Source organism: Festucalex cinctus, chromosome 3, assembly GCF_051991245.1.
Source record: "Festucalex cinctus isolate MCC-2025b chromosome 3, RoL_Fcin_1.0, whole genome shotgun sequence".
Taxonomy (NCBI): Eukaryota; Metazoa; Chordata; class Actinopteri; order Syngnathiformes; family Syngnathidae; genus Festucalex; species Festucalex cinctus.
The window spans coordinates 15,530,948-15,553,004 of NC_135413.1; the positions used below are offsets into that span (position 1 = coordinate 15,530,948).

At 38.7% G+C, this 22,057-nt stretch overlaps 1 protein-coding gene across 2 annotated transcripts in view; it reads left to right on the plus strand.

Annotated features, from left to right (window-relative positions):
• The first annotated feature begins 4,848 nt into the window (after nt 1–4,848).
• dusp8a (dual specificity phosphatase 8a) overlaps nt 4,849–22,057 on the plus strand; it is a 46,016-nt gene continuing 28,807 nt past the window's right edge. The window contains exons 1-3 of one of the 2 annotated variants that reach the window (XM_077516029.1): nt 4,849–5,229; nt 10,980–11,361; nt 20,525–20,663. In XM_077516029.1, the coding sequence (XP_077372155.1) occupies nt 11,125–11,361; nt 20,525–20,663 (376 nt within the window). In that variant the 5' untranslated portion in view covers nt 4,849–5,229; nt 10,980–11,124. Of the gene's footprint in view, nt 5,230–5,277; nt 5,454–10,979; nt 11,362–20,524; nt 20,664–22,057 lie in introns of those variants that run through there. The other variant, XM_077516028.1, reaches the window with a different exon arrangement.

Sequence of the window (22,057 nt, forward strand, 5' to 3'; positions counted from 1 at the left end):
AAGCCTAATCTGTATGAAGCACAATGGAACAACTGAGGTTGTCTCTTATGTTAGTTAAGCTGTAAAGCTTTTTTTTTTCTGTATTGGTTAGTGGATTGCATGTGCTGTATGGGACTACATCCGTAGGTCCACAATCAAAGCGCTGTGATAGGTTGTCCTGCTTTTTGTTGTGTAAAATGGCGTTAAAGCCTACTTACTATATTGCTTGCTCTCAGCCAATGCTTTTGATACAGTTTGCTTTTTGTGAAACCAACCAGAGATATTTTTAGAACATTTTGATACAATCCTTTTGTGTAGATGCCTTGTGTACATTCCCATCTCCACCATGATCTACATACATAGGTCATACTGTGAATTCAGATAAACATTCATTTTTATTGCAAGATCGAAGACAGAACAAAATATGACAAGCTATCTTATAGTACACAAAATTAAATTATGTTCAGTCTTAAGTAGTATTCAGTTATGCGTTATGGCTTTGCTTTAATATGCTTTGTTAGTATGCTTTGCTCTGTGTATGTTTTTATTGTTTTCTCAGCAAATTTTACCTCAGACTGAGTAACACAGTCTCCACTGCAGTCTTTCTTTGACTCTCAAACACATCAAAATTAATTGCTATGTGCAAGGCAGCTAAAACAGTTGAGACTTACATATTTTTTTCTGTTTAAAAAAAAAAAAAAACGTGTTGAGACAATAGAATTGAAAGTGTAGATTCCAACATTAAAAAAATGTCCGTCATTTGAAATACTGCTATGATTATGTTCATTGAAATTCACAAAAAAAAATGTTTTGCTTGTTTACAATGCTTACATGATCTCATTGTGAGATTAAAGGAAGAAATAATAAAATAATAGCAAAATAGTAAAATACAGTAAACCAGCATTCAGTGTTCCTTTCCTCTGCAACAGTATTGCTTTGAGTTTTTGCAAATAAAAGCCGATTTTCATCAGCCTGTTTTGCTGTCTTTTTTTGCTTTTCTGTTGGATTTTAATCATATGAAATTACATATACTGTACGTACGTACATGGAACCACTAATCAACTCCATTTTTGTGAGAGTTCTTACCAGACGAAGTTGTCCAGCAACGGTGCAATTAAATAGAAGTGCCACTAGATGTCAGTGTATGAAAATATAAAGGATTGGTAAGCGTCACACTGCACCATCAACCAGCTTGTCACTTGCTAACTATATCTTGACGTGTGTATGCTTATTCATTCATTCATTCATTCATTCATTCATAGGTATTCATAGTGATTTCATACACAGTTGTATTATTTTGTTGAGATCCATTTATCTTTCGTGACGCATGTTCTTGTAACCTCGCAATTAGGCTATGTTTTTGGAACATGACAAGAATACCCACAGAAAGGCCACGCAATCATGGGGAGAACATGGCAACTCCACACAGTTAGGCCTGAGACGAAATTTGAACCAAAAACCTCAGAACTGCAAGGCAGACATGCTAATTAATTAATCACTCAGTAAAAGCAACTTATGTTGATAAATGTTGGGGTTCTCTGTGTCAGCTTCAGGGTCGTTAGCGATTATAAGACGTCAATAAAGACATATACATTTTTTTATTTTTTTTATTTTATTTTTTTTTATTTTTTTAGGTGACATAGCAGGCATGGTTAGGCCCAGTGACCTCAAGTGGGCCTCCCAAGAGCAATTAAAAATCATCAGATCCTGATCTTTTCTTATGTTTTCTTTTTGAAGTAGTACTGAGAAAGTATTAAACAGAGGAACATCCATGCATCTATTCATTTTTCCATACAGCTTCCTCACACTAAGGCCGTGGGTGTCATGTTGCTGGACTCTCAGTGTTTTTCTTGTCTCACAGTGCCTGATTAATGAGAGGGGCGTGTCCCCTGCACCACACCTGCAGTGCATCACCTATTAGGCCTTCATAAGGACTGGGACTCCTTGCAGCCACTGTCGGGTCATTGCTCCGTCTGCTCACAGTCATCGTCTAGTGTTTCTACTGTTTTTTGCTAATTATTATAGTCCAAGATTTGCGATTTTCATCTACCTAAGTTTTGCTACGTCTCTTTTTGTTCCCACTTTTATGTGGCGTGTTTCATAGCTATAATAAGTTGTTGCTTTCTTGTGTTTGCGGTTTGTAGCCTTCTGGCCTTTTTGTGTTGTGTTAATTTCCCTCCTTGCAATTTGCAAGTACCTTTTGTTAACCTTTTTCCTGGCTGTGTCCAGCGCTTTATGTTCATATTCACGTGTTTTGGTGAATAAAACCTCTCGCTTACTCCTCTGTATTCTGTGATTCTGGGATCCACTCTCCGGTCGCACCGGAACCTTAACAGTGGGTGAGTTGGGGCATTATCGCAGTTGACATTGGGCAAGAAGCAGGACCTTGAACTGGTCGCCTGCCAGCTGCAGGGCTCATATACACAACCGTTCACACTCACATTCACGTTTTTAGGTATTCAAGAAAAAATTGAGAGAGAGTTTTCAATTAAACTAAAATGAATGTTGTTGGAATGCGGGAGTACAGCAGAAACTGCACACAGGAAGGTCCAAGCCCCTAACCGTGAACTGCTAACCAGTCTGATGCTGCTATAGAGTAACAATATAAACAAGTTAATTGGTTAATTAAGGTAGCTTGTTTTGACTTTTTTTTTTTTTTTTTCCCCCAACTATTGCTGTTCACATTTTCACTTTATTTTTCGCTTAATTATTCAACTTTATTCATTTGTTTCTTACCATTTTGGCACCTTCTCTTCAAGTACCTTGTTTTTTAAAGGTGTAGTCTTGGATGAGATTGAATGTAATGTCATCCCTGACTAAAGATAAACCCATTACAAATGTGCATGCAACATACAGCAGCTGTACGTACAACGTGTAGCCTACTGTGTGTACAAGCCGATGTTAGCCAATACTGCTACTATGGTAGCATGGCTTATTCACGTTGAAAAGTTGCCAAACACAAAATGCTACCGGTTTGATGTTGTACTGTATTTTGTAATGACCTGGAGAGAACGAAGACTTTGGCGGTGGTTTTCCAGAGCCAGAAATGCACCTGTCCGCATAAGAATCACCATTACAGTTTTGTTTTGTTTTTTTTTGGTCCCAATTCCTTCATTTTAACTTTTTGTTGGGAACCAGAGTTCAACAATCTATCAGCACGATGGAGCTGCGTGCTGCATCCAGGATCGGCAGTGCGTGTGTGAGAGTACATGTTTTTTGCATTCATAGAAAAATGATGACACATTACTCATTCATGCATTCTGTCTCGACAGTCTCTGTTTGGTAAGCTTTGTCGTGCCTTGACATGTTTAGAAATAATCATAAGGAATTAAGTTAGAGGTGTAAAATAGGGCCAGAGAGAGATTATTGTTCCCATTATTTTTAAGGGGAAGTAAACCCCAAAAATGTATTTCCAAAGATATATTCTATGCAGCCTCATGAGTCTAAACACGGCATTCTGATTAATATTGTGTTTGTGGGAAATGAGTAAAGAAGCAAAATCCAGGCGGGAAGCCATTTTGCCACATAGTCGCCTGAAAATGACATTACAGTTGCTCAGGGTTCAAGTAATGACCAATCACAGTTCACCTGTTTTGAGCCGTGATTGGTTGACTTCCCTTTTAAGGGGACAATGTGTAGAATTTATCGTCATCTAGTGGTGAACTAGTAGAATGCAACATCCTAAGTTCCAAGCGTGTGCATTTGGAAGCACACTATGTTACTTACCTCTGCAGAGAGACTTTACCACCAATGAATATGTTTGCGAAGTTCTTCTCCTTCGGGTATCCGTAGCAGAAAGATGGTGACAAAACATGTAGCTTTGTGTTAGGCACGGCACGGCCTATGTAATATGCTTATCAATTACTAGACCTACAATTATGTATATGAAAAAGATAACTCCATGGGACAGAACATTCATATTTACATATTATTGAAATCAATAGTCCTGGATTGGCTGGCAACCAGTTCAGGGTGTACCCCGCCTACTGTCCGAAGCTAGCTGTGATAGACCCTTGTGAGGAATAAGCGATTATGAAAATGGATGGATGAAATCATTTTATTTTTTTTAATGAAAGACACTGAATGCAGAAAATTGAATTTGGAATCGCTACTGCCACATGCATTTTCACTTCTTCACATACAGAATGCGCACATGACATCACATCAGACAGAGGGCAGGAAATTCAAACCCAAATCCTGTCTTGAAAACTATTGGCCAGAGGCTTGAAGGAGTTGAGTATGAACTGGAAAGGGGTTAATTAATTTAAAACTTTTTCAGTCATAAATGGTCAAATAACAAGGTTATTGTAAAGATCTTTTTAGCCAAATAGTTACAAATTGCAGCTTCCAAACTTAGTTATTGGTTTATTATTGTCAATTTCAGTAGGTCTCATTAATATGCAATATCACACTAGTGATTTATTACTTGGAAAACTGTTTGAATTAAACAGTCTGCTCTTGTGGTAGCATATATGTATATATATATATATATATATATATATATATATATATATATATATATATATATATATATCAAATTTAAATTTTCATTATTGTCAATAATGTTATTATAGTCAAATTTTGGTTTGGGGCCCCCCTTGGAGGCGTCGTTTTGTGCTTAGATCAGAATGACAGTCAAAGACAAGTGAGGAATTTTTTATGTTTTTTGTCTTCAAATTACAACGTAAGCTTATGTCACGGAATAAAGAACACCGATGGAGACAATACACTCGGAGTCGTCACACTAGAACGCTTATCTCCTTAAAAAAAAGAAAAAAAATTCGGGCAGGCCCTTTAATCCGTATCCCCGACGTCATTCAGCCCTCGAGCGGCAAGCGCTGATTGGTTGGAGGTGACGTAAACCTCATATTTTCCTATTTTTTTCTCCTTGACTACTAAACCATGACCTCATTGCTTTAGTTGAAGAAAGTGCTAAAGTGTACCTTTTGTAACTACCACCCCCCAACCCCCTTTAACCAACACACATCGCTAGTTGGCTGGAAAACATATCAGTCGCTTTATTTTCTATCATTTCTTATTTTATTTATTCTATTTTTACCAAAACAATTAAATGGTAAGCCGCGCTTTCATGTGCGACTCGCTCCTGGCGCTGTCACCCCGTGTCAGCCGCGCTGTGCACCGGGACACTGGCGGCCACGAGCGGCGAAACTCATGACGACCCCGCCGGTGTCCCCCGCTCCATCGCACAGAAGCCGTTCAATGACTGCAGGACACCGACAGCAGCTCCAGGTAAAGTGCGTGTGTGTTGTGTTGTGTCGCACAGCACAATGCTAGCTCCAGTTAGCCATGTTAGCTAGGTGCTCTTCACACACACACACCCCTCCTTCCCTCCTCCCTCCTCACATCCACTGTCAGTGCGTGCGTCTCCTTCGATGGGAATTAATCACGCTCAAAATTATCGCCTCGTTTATTGCTGGATAGAAATTATTCGATTAACAGCCGCCGGTTGCAAGGTAAGAGCGCCAGCTTTCCTATTTTAGACCAGACAAATGCTTTTGACTAGAAGCTGTTAATGGCGTGTTATTTTGCATGCGGATATAACCACGCGTCATAACAAACACACGACCGGTTCCCTCTATTTGAACCCTTAACAAAGACGTCTACTGAGGTGGAAATCATAGCAACTTCAGTCGACCTATGCTGAATTTTGTGAAGGTCGATTTATTACAATGGCCGCAAATCCCCTATCCTTAAACTATGTTGTCAAACAGGCCTATGGTTCATGTATTGCGGATGGCGAATGTTGCGGATTAGGAATGCACCCTTTGCCGTTAGAATAGCGAACAGGATGGATTGTAAATCAATATCAAATGTCATGATTAGCATTTGCTGCGGAAATTTACGCCTTCAAGTAGCGTAGATCCGTTTTTGAGCCACAGCTTCTGGAATTCATATAGTTGATAGGGAATATTTTGAAACAGACTCACAGGTTTATTTGCAAAATGGACAGGAGCCAATGCAAGTGCCACTGCAAACACAACACGAGCATTCAGCCTATTGTTTATAAATAATTAACATACATGCAGAAACATCTGTCAGTATGGCCATGTTGCAGTGCAGATATTTGCTTCTGAAATCCATCACCACAAACAAAATGCCTTGCTATCTTAATACATCTCTGCCCACATCTATCTATCTATCTATCTATCTATCTATCTATCTATCTATCTATCTATCTATCTATCTATCTATCTATTTATCTTAGTTGTATTTAATATACATATATGTTAGGGCTGCAAGTTGCAATAATGATTATTTTGATAATTAATTATCCTGTCGCTTATTATTTATTTATTTATTTATGTATTTATTTTTTTATTAATAAATGAACCATATGTCAGAACAGGAGGCAAAAATGCTGATCATTGTTTTCAAAAGTAAAAGCAGTTTGTAAATGTTTGTTTTGATTCAAATTGTCGAAGGTATTCAGTCTGCATTTATGGAGAGCTACAGAAATCCAAGATTATTTACTGTGGAGAAGCTGAAATCTCGAATATTTGGGCATTTTTAAATAAAAAAAAAAGACACTAAGAATATGAATCAATTATCAAAATAATTCTTACTTAATTTAATAATCAGACTAGGTGTCAATTAATTGTTATGCATGCAATAGGCCTATATGTATTTAACGAAAAGTAGCATTTGTTTCCTATTGCAAACATTTCAGTGATCAAAAGCAAAATGTTGTTTTTTTATGTTTTTTTTTTTTTTTTTTTTAACAGTCACATTCATATTAAGTCAACCAACACAGATGACCACTTTCAATCAAATAATCTGCTTCTAGTTTTATACTATGTGATTTAGTGTTAATTCATTGCAAACAATTATTTGGTTTGTTTCCCAAACAATATTATCAACAGTCACAAGGCTGGACTTATTTTGACTGTACAATAAAGACTAGTAGACCCTCACAAGTGGTTCTGGTCCTCACCATCAACTATTGTGAAACCAAGAACCGGCTAACGTCATCCGACAGTCTGGCCACAGGAAATGTTGTGCACGAGTTAATGAATAACCTGGATGGTGTTACATCAGCGTTGGCTAACCTCCAGTTGTTTTCTTTGCATTGGTGCCTTCTATGGTGATATTTAGATTTTACCAGTAGTATTGATCGACTTCTACTAAAGTTAACTTCATTAAAAAAAAAAAAAAAAAAAAACTTGTGCTATTTGATTACCACTTGAAGAGTGAAATTCAAACATGACTTTAAAAGCATTTTTGAGGTTGGACTGGACCAAAACTAATCGATGAAATAGATAAACATTACAGTGAAATTTGTACAGTTTAATTTAAACTGCTTGGGATTTGGTCCAGAAGTATTTGGACTATTACCATGATTTGTAGAACAATGTATTTAAAATAAAACAATATGTAATTTATAAAATGTAGCAGCTTTAGTTTAGGATGTTTTACATAATTATGGCATTTCACTTGGGGGATGACATGGGCCTCTCTCCAGTGAATCTTAACAACTGTCATTTTGCATCCAAAAAGAGGGATACCATGCTTGGTTGGTGCCTCTAACTTAGGATTGAAACTCCAGCTGGCCTATCTAGCCTGTTTGCATCAACTGATGTGATGACGCCTGCTCAGATGATCTTCAAAGACGACCAGAACAGAACAATTGCAATCAATTCAGTATCCTGAGAAATTCAATTAAATAGATGAATGAGGATATTCAGTCAAAGCATGTTGGTTATTTGATTTCAATTCCATAGAATCCATGTTTAAAGGCAAAGTCAAACAGAGAACGTGTGCTTTTAGCGCTAATGTCTGTCAGGGATTTTTGTGCCAGGAAGTTTAGGTATTCAAATTAGCCAACAAGGGCTAATTAAAGTAAAGATGAACCAGTTGTTCTGGTTCTTCTGCCTGTTCTCAAGGTGTAACTACAATGCTGACTTGGCAACCGTGTCCACCCTGTAAACATGTATGTTCCGACCTATACTCTGTAAACATCTAGGGGAAAGGGAGGCTAAAGAACAAGTAATAATGCACATTGCTTGGTGATGAGCTAGCATGATTTGTCGGTACCATCACCCTCCTTACACCCTTCCATCACCCCAGCTGGACTGTCTCTATGGCAACAGCAGAATCTGCTCCGGGCCTGCAAACTCTCATTAATGCTCCATCTTGCCTCAGCATGTTTTCGTCAGTTTCCAATTCCCAGCTAGCTGCTAACTCTTGCCTCCTTTAGTTTGAATAGCACGTTTGTTTTGGTTTGTGTTTTCTACCGTAACACTTAATGAAGGACACTAATAATTAGATCAGATTGGTCTCTGTATCAGCTTATTTTTCTCTTTCCTCTACTTCTTGCTCTTCCCTCTCTCGTCCAAATAAGCAGGCTTCACTGTGCACACAGGCATGATATTAGCAACGATGCAGTCCACCTTGTATAAAGCAGCCCACTCCTCCTATCACTGTTTTCTGCACAAAAGCTAAGATGTGATGGAGGCAGGATGGTCACTAGTAGAAAACCATTAGATTTACACAACATCAGACGTTGTGCTCAGCAGTAGGCAATCAAGAAAAACTCACCTTTGGAAGCAGTGTTTTTAGCTTCTTGGTTGAGCTCTGCATCATCATGTAAGTTATGCGATATGACAAGAGATGGGAAGGCTGCATTGTAGCAGGGGGTGTAATGACTTTGCAGCAAGGTGTATAGTAACCATAAGATATGAGATGAGTTTAAATGCTTTTCTCTGGCTGTGGATCTGAAGTCAGGCCTCAAGACTTCACAAATGCGACCAACTTTTTAGTGTGTGCTGGTAAAAATTTCATCCGGTTGCACTGTTGTGCTGTTCTGTTATTCAGAGCGCTACAAAATAACATAGGATGCATTCGGAGCTTGCAATGTCTTGACCTGGAAGTCTTCTGCTGCTCTTTCTAGTGGCAGCAAAAGTAGAACATCTTCCGTCTTCAAGGCAAAGCAAGCGTAAGGGAAATAAATTATGGTCGTATTTTATTTCCTGACTTATGTTACATAAAAACATAATAAATTTGGATATCTGATAAAGGCTCGTTTTCCATTTTAAATTTCAAATTTTTAAACAAAAAACAGTAGGCAGCAACAGCAACACTAATGTTTGGAATGTCATTTATAACATATTGTCAAGAAATGTTTAACGTTGACTTACCCTTTAAAAAAAACGTGGCATGTGTAAATCGCGAATATATTTGTGGATCTGGAGAACACCTGAAAATCACGGATATATTTGTGCAAATAATTTTGTGACAACTACTTTACCCATACTTTAAGAGCTGGGCCCTATCAGTTGAACAAAATAATGTTCACATAAATGCAAAGCTTTTGTTTTGTTTTGTTACGTCTACCTTTAAAATGATATTAAAATATTGGACCTGTTATGTGAGTCACTGTTTGTTGTAAAAAAAAAATAAATCTTTTTACAGTAAAATATTTTGCAAACATATCTTCAGACACTGTCAATATTTGTTTACGTCATACAAAACGATAGTATGCTACTATAGATCAACAAATATGGACATGCTTTGCATTCCCAAAAAAGGATGCAACCAAATTTTTTTGGGTTGCACCAATTCAGTTCAAAAGTTAGTGTCGAGCCCTGGAAGCTGGTTGCATCTAATCTTTGCCATATACCATTCATCAGAAGACCTTTTATGTTTGTGCCAGTTTTTGTTCATATTTACAAATATTTATTTTCGCATAATGTTTATTTATTGTCATATTACTGTCTGCTTTACCAATATTTTAATGAGGAGCCAGGCCAAAGTAGATTAACCTATGCCTGAAGAAGTTTCAGTTGTGGTTCTTGGATAGCTTCTTTTTGATTTTATGTGGTTATTTTAAACGTGTAACATGTTAAACATTAAACTTCAAAAAGTAAGTAAGGTAACTTGTGAAATTAAAGAACTCAAATATCACATAATATCATGTACCATACACCATTATGCAATACACATTCCTGTCACAATAACTACATTTAAATGTTGTTCTCTACCAGTGACCTATTTATAAAATGTTCTGTAGTTGTCATTACTGTACATATTTTCCACTTGGCTGTCACTACTGTCCTTTTGTGCTAGCATTACCAACAAAATAAAAATAACAGTTTTGATACTCTCTGAGCTGATACCTTGTGAAATATGGTGACATATTTCACAATACGAAAAGTAGTATTTGTAGCTTTGCATTTGATCTTGACTTTACATCACAATGTGACAATTATTTATTTCACTGTGGCTTTGCTTTCATTTGCTAAATTGTACCTTGAAGAGAAACCCTTTGCTGTTGAGTCTCCGCTAGCCCCCCCAAGCACCCCCTTCCTGTTTGTAGCCCTGTGCCTCACGTTACTCTCCCTTTTCACCTGAGGTCTAAACTTCCATTTAGGCTTCAGGGGTAAATGAGAGGAGGCCTATCCATATTTCATGACACCATGTGCCTGTGTATGAATAAACCAGCACAGCATTCAAACTGACCTTCTCGCTAGCCGCCTGACATGTTGTTGTCAGGGAAGTGCCCGTGAACCTATGGAGTAATTTCTGTCAAACAAACGGTACGCAAGTTGCTGATGGCCGTGTGCAGCCTAGCGTACTTGGACGTTGCCCCCACAAACGGCGCTGTTCTCTGATCCGCAAATGCTGAGGTGAACATCAACCAAGAGAAGTGATTAGCGGTGACAGAATGAACGAGGCAGTCCATCAATTTTATGAACATGCGCACGCGCGCGTGCACACACACGTACAGTAACTCACTGGCTATCCTTCATGTCAAGACCTGTGCTCCAAATTCCCCCGGCTTAATTTATCTCACTCCCCGTACCATCGCTTCCTGTTTCATGAGCAACCTTCACACACAAACATGTATGTAGTAATTGCTGGGGTGGTCATGTATGTTGTGTCTGTCAGTTTTGTAATGTTGACTACCAAATTTAAAAGGCAATAAAACGTCATTTAAATCTGGCGTGTGAATCTCACTTAAGTATTGTATTTTCTTTCCTCAGGCAGCATGAATCTCTCAACACCAGCCTCGATGATCCCATTCATCCTCTGACCCCGCCTTCTTCTGCCCGTCTCTTCCACCTCCTGCGCTGCTCCTCATCCGCACCCTCACCTTCGGCCCAGAAGGGACCACGGCGCCCCTCCGAAATGGCAGGGGAGAAAGGGCCAACGAAACGAAGCACCATGGACATCAAGCGCCTGGCGAGCCTCATCCAGAGAGGAACCGGGCGCTTGCTGGTGATAGACAGCAGGACCTTTTCTGAGTACAATGCGTCACATGTGCAGGGAGCCATCAACGTTTGCTGCTCCAAGCTTGTGAAGAGACGGCTGCAGCAGGATAAGGTGTCTGTCACAGAGCTACTGCAGCCCAATGGCAAAATAAAGGTGAGTTTGAAGTTTAGCAAACCGTCACAGCTGGTTGTGCTGAGATGTGACGCGGTGGTATACTGACATACTACAAATGTCCAAGTAGACTACATACTTTCCACAGTTGTGCATCCATTTCCAGTTTAACACACACTTTCTTGGGGCGTTACCTCTCGGTACACGTGATTCTAATAACCATGAAATCAAACATTTTTTTTTAGTGCATCATCAAAGTCATCACAGATGTTAACACTAATAAATGGGAATTTTAAACTACTTTTTGGATTAAAGGGTAAGTCAACCTTGAACATTTCTTGACAATACAGTAATATGTTATATGTGACCTCACTAGTCGAAACATGACATTCTGATTAAGTAATATTACATTTGTGGAATATGAGCTATGCAGCAAAATCCATGAGTTTTTATCCATCTTGGATTTTTCCAGCTGCTGTCGACTGAAGATGACATCACAGTTGCTAAGGGCTCAGGCAATGACAAATCACAGCTCCCCTGTTTTCTGAAGCTGAGCTGTGATTGGTTGTTACCTGAGACCTAAGCAACTGTGATGTCATTTTCATGCGACAGCAAGTGGCAAAATGACCGCCTTCTATTGATAAAAACTGCTGTATTTTGCTACTTAACTCATATGCCCCTCTTGCAATATTACCAGAAAACCAAAAAAAAAAAAAACTTATTTAGACTAGTGGGATTGCATAGCACATTACTGTCAAGAATTTTTTTCTGGGTTGACTTCCTCTTTAAGCAAGTTGTCTTTTTAGAACAGATTAATCTTGGGAGGTCACCGTGTAATGATTTGAAATATACTTACAAGCCCAATATTGCCGACCTGATGGCAAAAATAGAATACAAGGTGTATCAGAATAGTTCCAAATGTCACAAAAGATATATTTCATATCCAAACTTCAAGTTTTCCCCATTCAAAGTGATCCCTTTAAAGTCAAACACACTTTCCAAGCCTTTTCTCCACACTCTCCTGCACTCAAACATTCTTCCAGCTCCATCGTGACGTCCTTCTTGATGTTCTCCACAATTTTAAAACGTGTCCCGATTGATTACGCCTTTGAGTTTAGAAAATAGTTCTCGGCCAGTAACTGTCAGATGCTCAAGGCATTGTGAGCAGTTACATTGTCCAATCAAAACTTGACCAAAGCAAATACAGAAGGACCTCTTTGTAGACCGACTGGTTGATCATCTAGCCCTCAGAGTGGAAGAAGAAGATGGGCCGCTACATTGAAGATTGTGACGAAGAATCACTTTACACTTTTTTTTTTTTTTTTTTTTTTAAATTGTTGAAAAACGTATAAAGTCTGTAGAGCTGAGGTGACAGTTACATACTCCAGGTCCAGGATGATTACATAGAAGGGGTAAAATCTTTTAGTTGTAGTGTGGGGTTGAAATCTATCTTTTGCGACAGTCTGTGTAGCTACGTGGCCACATTTTTCACAAAAATAGACAGAACATGCAGATTTTTTTTTTTTTCAGTCATCACCTTCACCTTTTTAATCTACCGAGAGGGAGCCAAACTAAGATGCCGTACTGCCAAGAACTAATTGCAAAATGTTTTCATAATTTTATTATTTGCACCACTTTAAGTGAGCGGAGGACGGGTTTTATGACAATTTAGCACACCAAAAGTCGGTACATGGATTAAGCTCATTGTTGTATTAAAGGCTAAAACCATACTAATCCCAAGGCACTCCTGTCAACAAATATTTACCCTGCTTAAGTGCCCTCAGGCAAGTCACTGACTGGATGACACATCCACAGCATGATGATCTTTCTTCTGCAATGAGCACCAATGATAGCCCATCGCTTCTACAGTATTTGTTGGACAGACGCGCGCACGTATACTGTAGGTTTGTTGCTTTTCAGTGGTCGTGGAATTGGATCCTCTCGTTTTCCATGACTTCTCCTCTGAATATGACAGCCTTTTTTCCATGTCCTGTCCGGCCGTGGCATGCTGACTCCTGTATTTTTAGTCACTGTGTGAAACTCAAGAAAGTCTGAGCGGGGAAACCTAAGCAGGGAGCGTGTGTTGTTGGTGTGTCTTGTGTTTGGGATGGTAGCCTCTAGTATTAGATGACTGGACAACAACAAAGCTGCTGTTATGACACATGAAATTCTGCCAAGTTGGTTGTTGTCTTTCCAAAATCTATTTTTAGTTTTGGTTTTTTGGTTTTTTTACCAAGGCAAATGATAGTTGAGCGACATTCTTAGGTCTGAGGTTCATTGATTTAATTTTTTTTGTTTTTATTTTTTAAAGGGGTGTCAGGTGATTAAAATTTTTAATCGTAATTAATCTCATAACTTCAATAGTTAATTCACTATTAATCTCAAATAAATATATTGTATGTCTGTTCTAAAGATACAATAAAATGCACATTTAAAAAAAAAAATACATTTTCATACTCTTATTACCATAAAAGTGAAAAAAAAGATAAACTAATAAAAATATGGCTGCATCTTTAGTTTTTGATACAGTAATTTCATAATAATTCCTAAAATTGAGATAAAAAAAAAAACCATACTGTACTATAAAAAGCGAGTGTGATTGATTTGTGTTGAGGTCATTTTTCTGCCTCTAGATGGCATAATTGCATTTGTAGGACGTTGGTGACAGCTCAATGCATTTTTCTTTTCATATTAAGAGCTATCTAATCTTTAACATGAAGTAACTTGTGAAATCCTGGACTTTATTTTAAAATTGTAAAATACAACTTGAGCCCAGTCTCCACAAATATATGCATTATTAAATTTATTACTGCTAAATTGTGATGTGGATGTATCTGCTGCGTTGCAACTGGAATTCCCTCCAGTACAGACATTCCAAGTAAGGGGTGGTCATTAATCACAAAATTAGTGGCGTTAAAGGAACTTTAAATTAAACTCAAAATGAACGCACTAATTTTGACACACCTTTTTTTTATTTTATTTTTAAACTTCCTTTTCCTATACACATATTTTTTAAGTTAAGAGTATAGTTGACATGACATTTCATCTGGCTTGATTGATCAAAGTGACAAAACAAGTCTGATGTATTACTTTGATTTTTGTTAATATCACTTCATCCGCATATTTGTTACCTGTTAGAGAATCACCTCCCACTTGCCATTTACCACCATGTTTCTAGTGATACCAATTAGTCCCAATTGGCTATATTGCAGAAAATGACACATCTCTCATCTTACCCCAAACATGCATCAAAACATCTATGTGCATTTCCCAGCCTCGGGTGTGGAAATTCATCCTTAACTAGGAAAATTGTTGATGCATTATCACATGACTGGTAGTTAAATTTAGACCAGGAGCGAGCTTGGGGTTGGTGTAGGATGGCATTGTTCTACATGGTCCATCTCTTTGTGGAGTCAATTGAATTTTTGTCAGGCTAACATTTCTGATTGTCAACCTCTACCCACTCAAGGTCTTCATTTTCCTCTCCTCTTCCTATCTGGTGTTGCCCCATTGCTGGCTAGCTATTATCCACCACCCCGCTCGCCTAGCAAAGAGGATAAGGCTTGCGATTAATGCGAGGCTGGATAAAGCTGGAACTAGCCGGGTGAGAGAGGAGGGCCTGACAGACCAAGACTCTTTTGTTATTGGCTAAGCATGACATCATCCCTTTTGTGTGGCCACTGGCAGACCGCGGGCCCGGCACGTGCAGACTGGCTGTGCGATGTTAATACGGGCTTCCAGCTCATCCCCAACACACATACACACCCTGACCCCCCCCACCCCGCCATGGCTCTGAGCAACGCCAAGGTCCGCGTCGACCAGCCAAGGCGGCAAAGGACACCATTGTGGTTCTTTGTTAGGGAAGTGAATACAGGAAGCGGGAGAGCGGCACTGAGGGTATTCATGGTCGGGCTGCAGCCTCCGCCACCCTCCCTGGCCGCCTCCCACCTCACATCCCATTGAGCTGTAATAGCCTTCATCCCCCAGGCGCTGCACTCACCCCCTTTCATAAAAGCTCCCATTGCTTCAGTTAACTGAGTTGATTGAACATCCATCGGTACTCCAGCAAACCAAACTATGTTGTCTTTCTTCTCTTCTTTACATTCCCCCATAGTCTCGTTATGGGTGCTAGCTGTCAATGCAAATGGAAATTTTAAACTACTTTTTTGATTAAAGGGGAAGTCAACCTTAAACATTTCTTGACAATAGTTTATATGTGACTTCACTAGTCGAAACATGACATTTTGATTAATATTACCTTTGTGGAATATGAGTTATGCAGCAAAATTCAGTCAATTTTATTCATCTCAGGGGTGGCCATTTTGCCACTTGGTGTCGACTAAAGATGACATCACAGTTGCTCAGGCAACGACCAATCACTGCTCACCTGTTTTCTGAAGCTGAGCTGTGATTGGTTGTTACCTGAGCAACTATGAGGTCATTTTCACTCTACAACTAGTCGCAAAAAAAAAAAAAAAAATGCTGGTTTTGCTGTTTAACTCTACTAAGGCAATAACCAAAGTGCCATATTTAGATTATTGGGGCTGCATAGAACATATTGTTGTCAAGAATGCTGATTGACTTCCCCTCTTAAATTGCATGAAATTACGTGCAATTTTCTATTCTGCTAATTTGTAATTTGTAGTTTAAACAACATAAATATGAATGTAAACTTTACCCACTTGTTTACCTAAAAGGATAGACAGCCCACTTGCAAGTTGCAAATACCTGATTATTATTTATCGTATTGTCGTAGATCGTAAAGAGAGAATTAAGGAAAATGTTAAAAAAAACAACAACAAAAAAACACTTGGAGCTGAGGCCACTTAAATTTGTTTTAGTGTAGCAGCATGGTGTTAGTGATTAGTATATCTGTCTCATAAATTTGGGTAAATTTGGCTGCGGTGACATTATATTTTTATCTACAAACATGTTGTCATGTTACAGTTCTTCACAGCAGAGAATTTCCAGTAAATAATGCCAAGTATTTCAAAATCAACATGATATAACAGTTCCTTTTGTCATACAAGCTAGATAGTATCGGAGAATGTAGTTGATGATTCACTATGTTGATTCTTTCGTACATTACACAATGTGGCAATCCTGGAATTTTCTGTCACGTTTTTTTTTACGCCTTGTTGAAAGAAACACATTTTTTGAGATGCAGAAATGGCGTGTTAAGTTCATGAGATCATAACAGCTGTCATTGTTTAAAAAGCCAGTTTGATGAAAGATATACAGTATATAGTTCACCAGAAGTTTGAAACAAAAGGAGAAAATTATTCACTGGTGGTTTATAGAAAGGAAATATGTCTTGAAGTAAGATGGAGGTCCTAGTTGAACCGGATCTGCAGCATGCGTGTTTGTGACGTGTGCATGGCTGAGATTGTGGTGCAGGAAACTTTCATTATTTCTTTTTTAAGGAATGTTAAGTAACATAACACTTCTGGCTATCATACAAGTGTGAAAATGAGTTAACCACCATTGATGAATGGTGATGTCATAATGAAAAGGCTATCACACTTTTACAACAGAAGTTTAACATTAACAATTGTTCATTTTTAAACAACAAACATGCTTCCATTTGTCAACCATAGTAAATGTGATGCTTACTGGACTGACACCGCATGAATCGCGCTATTTTTGCTCCTTTTTTTTTCTTTAACTTAGAGGTGCAACCCAAAAAAATAAAGGTGACTGTAGCGATTCTACACATTAGAAAGTGCTGGATTGTTTTCCTGACCCATTCGCTGGTAGCTGCAGGTTTTTGAGCTTTTGCGCTACTACAAAGTTGGGTTACATACACACATATAGTATATTATTTTGATCCAGCAGACTGTTTATCACGACTCCATAAGAATAGAAAGAAGTACAGAAGCACCGGTGAGACACATTCATCATTTGTTCAGCAAGTTGTGGCAGCTGTCAGTGCCAGTCAATGACATCATCAGGCCCCGGGTCATTACAGCGGTGAGAGATATGCGTCACACCCTGTGTACTGGAGTCTTAAAATGACTGATCAACTGCCAGAGGTGTTGGCTTTGTATTAGCATGCAATGTACTGCAGATAATGTTAGCTGCCTGCATGGTTGGTGTTTTGGGATTGCACAAACCAGAAGCTATCATGTTGCTAGACACAAACACATGCGCATATCTCTGGTCAAGCAGCCTTGCTGAGGTCGAGATGTTTCACATGCTTATAGTGGCACCCCAATATTCTTGCACAGCTACAAATGAAGCCAAGCTAGGTTACAATGCATGCAAATGTAAACAGGCGTCGTCCTAAAGATGTGAGTGTTCCGGCTTTTTCATTATCCAGACATCAATGTGGCATGTCATTACAAAAAAGTCACATTTAGTTTGTATTTCTGTCACCTTTTTATTAATTTTATTTCAAAGCAATAATTGACAAATTCAATCAAGAAAGCATGATAATAATATCAGTTTGCCTGTGCAGTTTTCAGTCTCCTGCAACTTCAATAATTCCCCTCATGCCCTTCTTGGCTTGTTTTTTTTTTTTTTTTTTTTTTTTTTAAACCAGCGTCTCTCCGTCGCTGTCTCCATGGCCCCTCCTTTATTCTCCCTTCCTACCACGAGCATTGCTTGTTTACCTGCAGTGTTCATGCGTCACAATGCCTGGGCCAGCACTGCGGAGGGATGGAGACTCTCTTCTACTCCTGCAGTCTGACAGCCTGCAGTTTCAAACTGCTAGATCACTGACCTTTACTGCACTCATAACTAAACCCATGCATATTTTTTTTTACACTAAACACTTTGAGAGCTGTAAAGTCTGTCACAACTTGATGCACATCTCCCGTAAGATTGTTCTGTTGATCAAGAATGTAAAAAATGTCCAAGACAACTAAAGGATGTCACAAGATGAATATATATGTATGCATGAGCTAATGAATGCAAAGTAAACAATCTTTTAATCAGTATCATGATGGTGCATGTGCAAGAAAACTTCATGCAGATACAACATTCAGCACAATGATTCTAATTACACGAGAAAAAAAAAAGAAAAACTTAATTTTGTTCGGTAAATGCTCAATAGTTTACTGCCTGCATGGCTTTCAGCAACTTAGTACCAATTAAACCAAGTTAACTAAAACTAACAAAAAAACAAACAAACAAACAAAAAAATATCAAAAAACAATTTCATTAACGAAATAAACTAAAAACAAAAATGCTTTGTAAAAAACGAAAACTAATTGAAAATACATTTTATGTTTACAAAACTAACTATAATTATAGGGAAAATGTCCTTTAATGCATGAGCCTTTGGGGATGATTTTAAATATGATTTTTAGCAGATTTATTTTTATATTAACATAAGCAATGTCATCCAGCCAATAGAAAAGCACCTTCAGATGAGGTCGCTCCCATGGTGTTTTTTAAATATTGTGCACAAGTAATACACGTTACTTTTAAAAACTAAAACTAATACAGAAACTAACTAAAACTAAGTATTTATTAAATAACTAAAACTAATAAAAACTAATAGAACCACCCTGAAAAAACAAAACTCAAAACGAAATAAAAACAAACCAAAATGTAAATTCTATAGTAACCCTGCTAAGCGCCTGATCTATTTTTACCCCACTGTTTACCTTTTGCTTTTTTGTTTTTACGTCCACAAACTAAAAGTTTTTCCATTCACTGCACTCTGCTGTGTAGTGTTTGCTGTGAACGTATTCACTGTAATCCTCAGGCAATTGAGATCAAGCTCTTAAATTAGACCTGATCCCATTAGGATTATCATTCCGTAAAGAAAGATGAATGAATGTGTGTAAATAAATAGCCATAAAAATAACCGGTAAAGTTTTTTTCATGCTTAAGTAAATAAAATAATAAAATTCTGGCTAATGAGGACTTGATGAAGAATGACACGTGATTGTGTGGAATACAGTACAGTACGGTCCATGCAGTATTTAATACAGTTGTTTACCGAGTGGCATCTTTTGTCATCTACACTTCTGCTTAGCAACAAACCATGTGAGGAGTGTGAGTTCTTCAAACACGTCTTTCCTAATGAAACAAATGATATTAATGCTGCTGTGTCGGAGCTGTGCTTTGATTTGAAGCGACGAGACGTGAGCAGCCTCGACATGACCGCACGCTGACCTTGCCCAGTCCAAATCACCTGCATGGCTGTCTGCCAAGGCACTCTGCTACAGCTGCTATGTTAGCAGAAACATAATCAGGCACCGCCACCCCCTCCATCCACGTCTGACACACGCACACTCGCAGTGAATGGTGCAGTACAGCTGTGCATGCTATGGGGCCATCATCACCAGGATGCCTTTTGAATGGACTAAAAGTGAATGAAGGGTGTGGAAAGTGCACTACTTTTGCCTGAAGCTGATTTAGATGAGGATGTTGCGCTAAACTAAGAAATCTTATTCTTCTATTGCTTCCTTTTGTCATTTATTTCCTTACATTTTTTATTTATTTTGGTACTTCACTGTGATGCTCCCGCCCACCTCATCTCTGTCTGCCTTCTTCCTCCCACTTCCTCTCTCCTCTTTCCCATCCAGTAGTAGTTCAGTGATGCAGCGATTCCGAGCTGCAGTAGGTGCTGCCTCTTGGTCATGTGACCAAAGCCTGCCTAACAACATGGGGACGAACAACACAGTGGGCACAGATGCGCATGCTCACTGTCATATGGAAGCTTATACCCATCCCTCCCTTAAGATGACATCAACCACGCCACAGTGATGAATACTGCACTGTTGTTATAGCATAACTGGCTTTTTGCATTTTGCTGTTACAAGTTTGCATCAAGAACAGGATAATTGCGACATAAATTTTCTAGTCATAGATGCATCCCTTTGTGTATTATTCATGTTATATATTTCTAATTTACAGCCGAATGTTTGTTTACTGTTGTGGCCATTCTAATCACAGAAGCTCATGTTGACTGCCATTGTTGGTTATTTATCTTTCCTTCTACATATCAGAGCCAGGCTGATTCAAGTCTTGCAGCTGCTTTTCTGCACTTGGTGTTTTCAAAACATTTTTCAGTATTGCATTTTGTAAACACATGTGAGGCTGTGACTACTGGAGTCCCAAATGGATGAAACAAACAAATGAACAAAAAAAAAACAAAAAAAAATGCTCGTTTCATTCTTTGTGGTGAATCCCCTTTTGCATTGTGTTTTCACTGAAAAATTCCTGCGTGCATCTGCATTGTTTTTTTGTGCAGGTGGAGCTGGGCAGAAAGCAGGAAGTGGTGCTTTATGACCAGAGTTCCAAAGAAGCCGCTCATCTGTCCAAAGACGCCTTTGTGCACATTCTCTTAGGGAAGTTGGAGGGCACCTTCCACAAAGTCTCCCTGCTTACTGGTATGGAGTGCATGTCGGTGTGTGATTTGTGTGAAATTGATTTATAACATATAATTATGTGTACATTTTTCTACATCGCAAATCCTTCCTCCTACAGTACTTTCATATCCCACATTTCCTGCAGTGAGCGGTTTGGCCAATAGATGTCACTGTTTCGCATCATATGTCACAGCACCTGCTGGGAGTTTTATTCGGCTTTAATAGAATCATACTGCACTCTCAGACATACTGTATTTGGACGAATGGAAGCCTGACAGCCGGAACTGTACATGCCTGCTGCTTAACCATAACTGCTCTCTAATGACTCTTTAATGTTTAATCTTCTCAGGAGTCCCACTCTTACTTCACATCCTTTGGAATAATGCTGAAGTTTAACTTGTGCCCTTAAGCATCGCGGTTATCCTGTCATAGTGTCTACTAAGCACAGTAAGGCTTAATTTAGTAGCAGCGAGGCTCTTAATAGTCTCATTGAGTTAATATCATCTTATGTGAAGCGTATGCAAGGATGCTATCTCGCACACAGACAGCAGAACAGGCTTATGAGTGCATCCTCAAATGTGTCAGGACAGGAGGGAAAAAAAAAAAAAAAAGAAGCATAATCTGCCTCAGTCAGGAATGCAAATGAGACAGCATAGGCGCCGCTCGGGGTAATTTTCCCTCTCTGTGCGTTCATTTGGCACTTCTGTTCTTTTCCTCGACACTTTTTCATGAGTCATTCATTAATGCCATGCTTTGTTTCAAAGCACCACAGCCCCTTAATTAGTCAGACATGCAATAAGGTAGGTTGGGCACAGCCCTAATTGAAAGAGGAAAAGAGCTTGTCAGCAATTGCTCTGTTTTGTAAGTCTCCTTCATTCTCTGGCATATTTTCAGCTGTTTCCACGACGACAGTGGCAGAGAATATTCCGCAGGAGGACCCAGCCAATAGAAAAGTCTGTTGTTTGAGTGTTAGTATGACCGAGGTTAGTGGTGCTGACAGCCAGTGACTGTGCATACCCGATGCATTGTATGCGTGCCATGTGGCTGATGTATGTACACGTCTGAATTGTAGCTTGCGTACATTTGTGTATGATAGCACGTGACGTGGATGGCTGTTGGATGTGCTCGTTTCGTTTTCACGAAAGATAAGGTGACAGATGAGTGGAAATGGATGCTGGATTTTTTATTTATTTATTTTTAATCCAGTGCTTCTTTGTACTCCTAAAAATAGCTTCACTTATGACACGGGTAAAAAATAAATCAGTTTTTAGTGTGTGTGTGTGCTGTAAGAAGGATGAAATCATGTTATTTTTTTACTCTTAGGCTGGAGTACTCATGCACTGTTTTCTGGTTTCTTAAAAAGGAAGTCAACTGAAAAAAATCTTTACAATAATATGCGACATAAGCCCTCAGTA